We start from the raw sequence: 7,500 nt of genomic DNA on the forward strand, positions 1-7,500 counted from the left end.
AAACTACCTTTCTTGTTTATTGAATGTGAATCGTTAATTTGTAGATCTTCTTTCTGTTCTGTCGTCTGTGTTTTTCTTCTCTGTTTTGTGCCTGAGGAAGGCCCCCGTGATAAAGACGTCGTGCTTTGTTATTCGTATCGTCTTCGTCACACACGTGAGTACAGTATCGTTTGGTCTTTTTAGTTGTTATTGTTTAAGTTTGTGTGTCGTTGACCAGGCGAGAGAGAAGGCCGAAGCCCCGGCAGTGCTGGACAACTGGTTTGGACAAGCCCCTGACACCGGCCACAAGCCAACCAAGGTCACGGTCACCCTCAACTGACCGGCATGACCTTGACACCTTGAAACCTTGGTTGCGGTTACATATGACGGCTTACTAACGCCAAAACCACATCATTGAAATGTTTACGCGAAAGGAACAATTATGTGGTGAAAATTACTAATTTTCTTCCCAAGGTAATGATAAAAGGTTCAAGTAATCCGTCTGGAAGTGAGCCAGAACAAAAAATATCAATGTTCACGTTAAGATTGTGATTAGCAAGTGATCATGCTTAACTTTCACGTGAAAATTGTGATTAGCAAGTGATCATACTTAACTTTCACGTGAAAATTGTGATTAGCAAGTGATCATACTTAACTTTCACGTGAAAATTGTGATTAGCAAGTGATCATACTTAACTTTCACGTGAAAATTGTGATTAGCAAGTGATCATACTTAACTTTCACGAGAAAATTGTGATTAGCAAGTGCAGTGATCATACTTAAATATCAAGTGTTGATGTGTAATTATCAGGTGTTCGTGTTTAATTATGGTTTTGGCGCTGGTAAGCCGAGGACACCACTGGCAATTAGTCGTCAACACTGTCAGTTAACACAACCAGTGTGAGTTAAACAGAACACGTGTAAATTACTAATGTCCACGTGATATTTGTAACCTCAAGGTTTTGGCACTAGTGAGCCGACATAGTTAAACAACCCTCCCTTCCGGTACACCGTACGGACCTGCTGCACATCGATACAGATCTCTCAAGGCTGTTACAGGGAATGACACCTTTCTCGGCTAACTTGATGATTCTCTTCGTCACGGAATATTATACCTTATTTCTTTTATTTTTCTCTCCAAAATATAACATTTTACAATATTGCTATTTCATATGTAACGTGGATTTCCATTGGTCAATTGGGCAAAACTGAGCTCATTGTAAAAGTGATATCGACGACATTTCCGTCGATATCAGTTTTGATATTGACGACCTCTTTATTGCTTCCCCACTTCAAAAACAAAAACACCTAAATTTAAAAACAAACAAATATATATGAAAATGTAATGATCCCAGAATTTAGTTGAGCAAGTGACTAAAGACTTTTTGAAAGAAAAGATATTTTGAAATTCTGAAAAGTACAAGAAAAGAGTGAACAAACAGAAATAATAATCAGAGGGAGGGATATGGAACAGCCAAAACTGAGACAAATACTTTTGTAATTTCTTTACAGTAAATACAAAATGTCCAGAGAATTAGCAATATATCTAACATTGACTGACTGTGTGATGATATCTTCTGCTATTTGTCTGTTTCGACAGTGATATCAAAATCTCGACCTCCAGTCTCGATTTTGATATCACTGTCTCAACAGACCATAGCAGAAGATATCATCACACAGTCCGTCAATATTGGGTACTGATCGCTAGTCAGTGTTGCTCTGTTCCAGCGGTCGAGGTGAACAATGACTGTCGAGATCTGTGCAAAAAGTCATCATTTTGTCAAATATTCCAATAACATTTATGTTTCGATCGATTTCAGTTAGAGTTACTGTTATTTATTTTTTTTACAAATTGAACGCACACAAACATGCAATCTGTTGTACTTTCGGCTAGCCGAGAGTTATTGTCGGACTCTGACGTCACGTGGCTCAAAGAGTGAAAATCAATTGTTCTATCGCTACATACTCATTTGCTTGAGATCGTGTCGTTACTAGTTTTTTTTCTTGTTCGTAGCACTGTATAATGTTTATTTTCTTGTTCGTAGCACTGTATAGTGTTTATTTTCTTGTTCGTAGCACTGTATAATGTTTATTTTCTTGTTCGTAGCACTGTATAATGTTTATTTTCTTGTTCGTAGCACTGTATAATGTTTATTTTCTTGTTCGTAGCACTGTATAATGTTTATTTTCTTGTTCGTAGCACTGTATAATGTTTATTTTCTTGTTCGTAGCACTGTATAATGTTTATTTTCTTGTTCGTAGCACTGTATAATGTTTATTTTCTTGTTCGTAGCACTGTATAATGTTTATTTTCTTGTTCGTAGCACTGTATAATGTTTATTTTCTTAATTATTTTGTTTATTTCATTTATTTGTGTAGGCCAACATGCATGTTTTCGGTGGTTGTTCATTGTTTATGTTCTTCTGTCCGTCAATATCTTTTGTATTGTTTGTTTTGAAGGGCGTAGCTACTCTCTCCTTCCGTGTCTATGTGCGCCTCCCTCGTTTCTTTCAGTTCATTTCATTGATAAAGATTTCATAATTTTGCTTCAGGGTTTTGTATTGTCAGTTTGGTTTTCGGTGTTGTTGTTTTTTTATTGTTTTTTTATTGTTTCTCTTTTGCTTTTGCTGTTTTGATGAATTGGTTTGCTGCTTGATAAAACTTTTTGTTTCTTTTCTTCGAACAAACCAACGCACGCACGCACCGCACGCACGCACGGAGTCACGCACGCACGCAAATACACATAAAAACGCACGCACACAAACATGCACGCACGCACGCACGCATATACACACGCACACACACGCACGTAGGCACGCATACGCACACACACACACGCACGCTCACATACACACGCACGCACGCACGCACGCACGCTCATATTAACACAACCACTATCACCAATGTTTTGACTCGGGTACAAAGACAAGATCAGACAGCAGTTCCACAGTGGCACTAGAGACACCTGTCGTGCTAAACGCGACAGATAAGCAGTACATGAAGAGACCGACACAATAAACATGAAGAGATCGATACAAACATGAAGAGATCGACACAAACATGAAGAGATCGACACAAACACGAAGAGATTGACACAAACATGAAGAGATCGACACAAACATGAAGAGATCGACACAAACATGAAGAGATCGACACAAACATGAAGAGATCGACACAAACATGAAGAGATCGACACAAACATGAAGAGATCGACACAAACATGAAGAGATCGACACAAACACGAAGAGATCGACACAAACATGAAGAGATCGACACAAACATGAAGAGATCGACACAAACATGAAGAGACCGACACAAACATGAAGAGATCGACACAAACATGAAGAGATCGACACAAACATGAAGAGATCGACACAAACATGAAGAGATCGACACAAACATGAAGAGATTGACACAAACATGAAGAGATTGACACAAACATGAAGAGATTGACACAAACATGAAGAGATCGACACAAACATGAAGAGATTGACACAAACATGAAGAGATTGACACAAACATGAAGACTCGACACAAACATGAAGAGATCGACACAAACATGAAGAGATCGACACAAACATGAAGAGATCGACACAAACATGAAGAGATCGACACAAACATGAAGAGATCGACACAAACATGAAGAGATCGACACAAACATGAAGAGATCGACACAAACATGAAGAGATCGACACAAACATGAAGAGATCGACACAAACATGAAGAGATCGACACAAACATGAAGAGATCGACACAAACATGAAGAGATCGACACAAACATGAAGAGATCGACACAAACATGAAGAGATCGACACAAACATGAAGAGCCGGATCGACACAAACATGAAGAGATCGACACAAACATGAAGAGATCGATACAAACATGAAGAGATCGACACAAACATGAAGAGACCGACACAAACATGAAGAGATCGACACAAACATGAAGAGACCGACACAAACATGAAGAGATCGATACAAACATGAAGAGACCGACACAAACATGAAAAGACCGACACAAACATGAAGAGATCGACACAAACATGAAGAGATCGACACAAACATGAAGAGACCGACACAAACATGAAGAGATCGACACAAACATGAAGAGATCGACACAAACATGAAGGGATCGACACAAACACGAAGAGATCGACACAAACATGAAGGGATCGACACAAACATGAAGGGATCGACACAAACATGAAGAGATCGACACAAACATGAAGAGATCGACACAAACATGAAGAGATCGACACAAACATGAAGAGACCGACACAAACATGAAGAGATCGACACAAACATGAAGAGATCGACACAAACATGAAGAGACCGACACAAACATGAAGGGATCGACACAAACCTTCTGGATTGCTTTTCATACGCTGGGTGCATGTCCTCCCAAGAATTTATTTTTGCGTGGTTTATCTTACCCCTGAGCCATCACTTCGCATACCTTATGGTCTCGGTATTTCGTTGGCCTTCATAATTCCTTCTTGTAAAATGACCCTCAAAGCTAACCGAGACTAGTTGAGGCTGTATCAATGCGCCTCGCCAGCAGGTTGTTGATGGATTTTTTAGCGAGTGGTTATCGACAATTGTAATTCAATCAAGTTTGCGTTTTAATGAAACAGATCCTGTGATTGGTCAGAATGCCCCAACTCATTAAAAATTACCGGTCATAGAACCAATTCTGTCTGTTTACCATCGCATGAAAGCAGGAAAGAGATCGTCGTCAGATTGAATTACAATAACATTAACACGCTTCCATTTGAAACTTCTCGGTCTTCATCGTGGATTGACGCCCTCCCAAAGTCTAATTGACGCCCTCCCTCCGTCGCTTCGCTCCGTCGGGCTTCAATTACCTTTGGTCGGGCGTCAATCCCCGATGAAGACCTCGAAGTTTCAAATGGAAGCATGGTAATGTGTAATTAATGACCGGTAATTTTTAATGAGTTGGGACATTCTGACCAATCACAGGATCTGTTTCATTAAAACGCAAACTTGATTGAATTACAATTTTTATTAATCGAGTTACATGTACCCTCAATGGGCGAGGGCGGGATGAAAAAAAGCATGTATACTTTGCTTATTCTGTTACCCTCGATAAATACATAAAGTTCAAAGTTCAAAGTTCTGTCTCTCTCTGTCTCTGTCTGTCTGTCTGTCTCTGTCTGTCTCTCTCTGTCGTGCGTGCGTGTGAGTGTGAATGTGAATGTGTGTGTGTGTGTATTTGTAATTATTTTTTTCCAACCAGAGCGGTGGCAATGCCGGAAGTGCTGACCTGTGTGGAATCTCGTCGCAAGGTCGACCACCGTGTGTCCCGATTCGTCGTTCCCTTGGCAACGGCCTTAAACCGTGATGGCCGCGCCATGTTTATTGCCTCCACGTCTGGCTACACTGCACAGTTGCAAGGCTCTGCGAATACTGGAAACATTATTCTCATTGCGCCGGCAAGGCCTAAAAAAAAAAAATAGATGTGGTTACGGTAACCCGACCTACCCTATTTTTAGGGGCCGACCCTATAACTTTTTATTACATTTGTCCCCCCCTCCCCCCACAAAAAAAGAAAACAAGAAAACGAGTGCAGAAAACGCAATGAAAGCGAAAGCGCTCGAGTCGTCATGCAGACGACAGACGATGCAAGGGAAATAACTCCTTCTACTAAAAAAGGCCAACAGACGCTTGCCATGACAAAAATGGCAGCATCTTCTTCGGTTGCGAGTGCTACACGCTTGGTTGCTCTGCTATTATAGAAAAAAAAAGTAAAAATAAAAAAAAGTGATTGCCTACCTTCCTACCCTATTTTTTGTGTGTGGCTATGTTACCTTAACCACACCTATTTATTTTTGTTGGCCTAAGGTTTCTTGAGTTTTTCCAATAAGTCACGTACGGATATAGAAAACGGGTAAACCGGAAATGACAAAGTCCCCGGTGCATGTCAAGAAGCCTGCAATGTCGAACACTAAAAAACAATTGCAACAATGAGAAGGCTTCACGATAAAGGCTAACTAATCAGATCATAGAAATAACTAACAGCAAAAGTGTTTTTGGCTCACGTAAGTGTAGCCTATGCGATGGTAAACTTTGTCTGTCTGTGCGTGCGTGCGTATGTATGTATGTATGTGTGTATGTCTGTGGTAGAAACTTTAACATTTTTGGCTAAACACCGAAATACTCGTTTCACGTGGTTAATTTTCAAGCACCATCTTCAAATTATTGAAGCAATGATCAACATTGTGTCGGCATGTGTGTAGTTAAAGCGTGTATCCAAAGAAAACGGGTGGTGGGGGGTTTTGAAGGGGTACAAGCAGTTGACTGATTTGTGTCGTGTTTGGCATGTAGACGGCAGGTCAGGTGTCAAGATCAGGTCAGGGGTCGCGCGAAGGATTGTGGTCCAGTTCTCACCTCGCCGATTCGCCGGGGAAGACGATTTCATGTTGTTCGGTTTCTAAGCTCCAGAAAAGTAAATAAAGAAGATACCAAAGGGAGATTTCCTACAATTTGATCTGCACAGCGTGTTTCCAATGTCCACGCGAGGAAGAGCTGTCGAAAGCGCGGCAGTCAGTGTCGATCTTGCAGCCGTATCCCGGTAAGTTCAGAGACAGACTGTCTAGTGTCTCCCACTCTGATAACGTGTCACCTACTGTTAATCCGTTTTGTTTTAATTTCTTTTTATTTCAGCAGACACGGCTGTCAAACACAGTGCTAGGCAGTCACCTCTAGTGAAATGAGTTGATCTAGTCTTAAGTACTTTGCAACAACTTCCTTGAACGTGAAAGACAGTTTTTGAATGCTAGATCTGCATCGCGTTTCATTCCAGACTCGATCCTCTCTTTGATTGTAGATCTACTGTTTGCTGTTTACGCACTATCATATGATTCGCTATGTAACGTTTGGTAAGCTTACCTTGCAACAGCTTTCTTGTCTTTGTTGGCATTTCTGGCTGTGTTGACCGTCAGAATTATTTTAAGAACCAGGCGAGTTGATATGATGCGTTAGTTTTAACTGTGTGTGTGTGTGTGCGTGTGTGTGTGTGTGTGTGTGTGTGTTTGTGTGTGTGTGTGTGTGTGTGTGTGTTTGTGTGTTACATAGTGAGTGAGTTTGTGTTATGTTACTGTTTGTTGATTTCTTACGGGAGCCTTGAAGGCTTCGCCTCTTGTTTTATGATTAAAAAAATGAAGAGTGTTGCACTCTCAGCGACAGATTCAACACTTGTTTTCACCATCTCTTGAAAGTTATGCAAACACAGGACTCTTTTCTTCAAACACCGCTTGTACCTCACATACCTCACACTTGATTGATCAATTGGTGTATTGAGTCTGATTTATGGATGAATGGATGGATTCATTTATTCATTTAATGGCTGTTTGGTTGGTTGATCTGTGGGTTGGCTGATTCTCTGTGAACTGGGACATCAAAGATTTGTTTTCTGGTTAAGCAAGTGCACCTCTCAGTTGTACTTCTAAGCCAATCATACACACACACACACACACACCCATACACACACACACACATACA

General features: G+C 40.6%; 2 protein-coding genes across 4 annotated transcripts in view; one reads left to right on the top strand and one right to left on the bottom strand.

Moving 5' to 3' along the window:
- Positions 1-2,016, top strand: part of LOC138951186 (uncharacterized) — a 71,781-nt gene extending 69,765 nt beyond the window's left edge. For all 3 annotated transcript variants that reach the window (XM_070322820.1, XM_070322821.1, XM_070322822.1), the window contains exon 9: positions 218-2,016. In XM_070322820.1, the coding sequence (XP_070178921.1) occupies positions 218-319 (102 nt within the window). In that variant the 3' untranslated portion in view covers positions 320-2,016. The remainder of the gene's footprint in view (positions 1-217) is intronic.
- LOC138951188 (uncharacterized) overlaps positions 1-6,913 on the bottom strand; it is a 433,764-nt gene extending 426,851 nt beyond the window's left edge. The window contains exon 1 of the mRNA XM_070322831.1: positions 6,889-6,913. The gene's annotated coding sequence lies outside the window, so the exon portion shown is untranslated. The remainder of the gene's footprint in view (positions 1-6,888) is intronic.
- Between the last annotated feature and the right edge of the window lie 587 nt (positions 6,914-7,500).

This window comes from Littorina saxatilis, linkage group LG16, assembly GCF_037325665.1.
Source record: "Littorina saxatilis isolate snail1 linkage group LG16, US_GU_Lsax_2.0, whole genome shotgun sequence".
In the NCBI taxonomy this organism is placed as follows: domain Eukaryota; kingdom Metazoa; phylum Mollusca; class Gastropoda; order Littorinimorpha; family Littorinidae; genus Littorina; species Littorina saxatilis.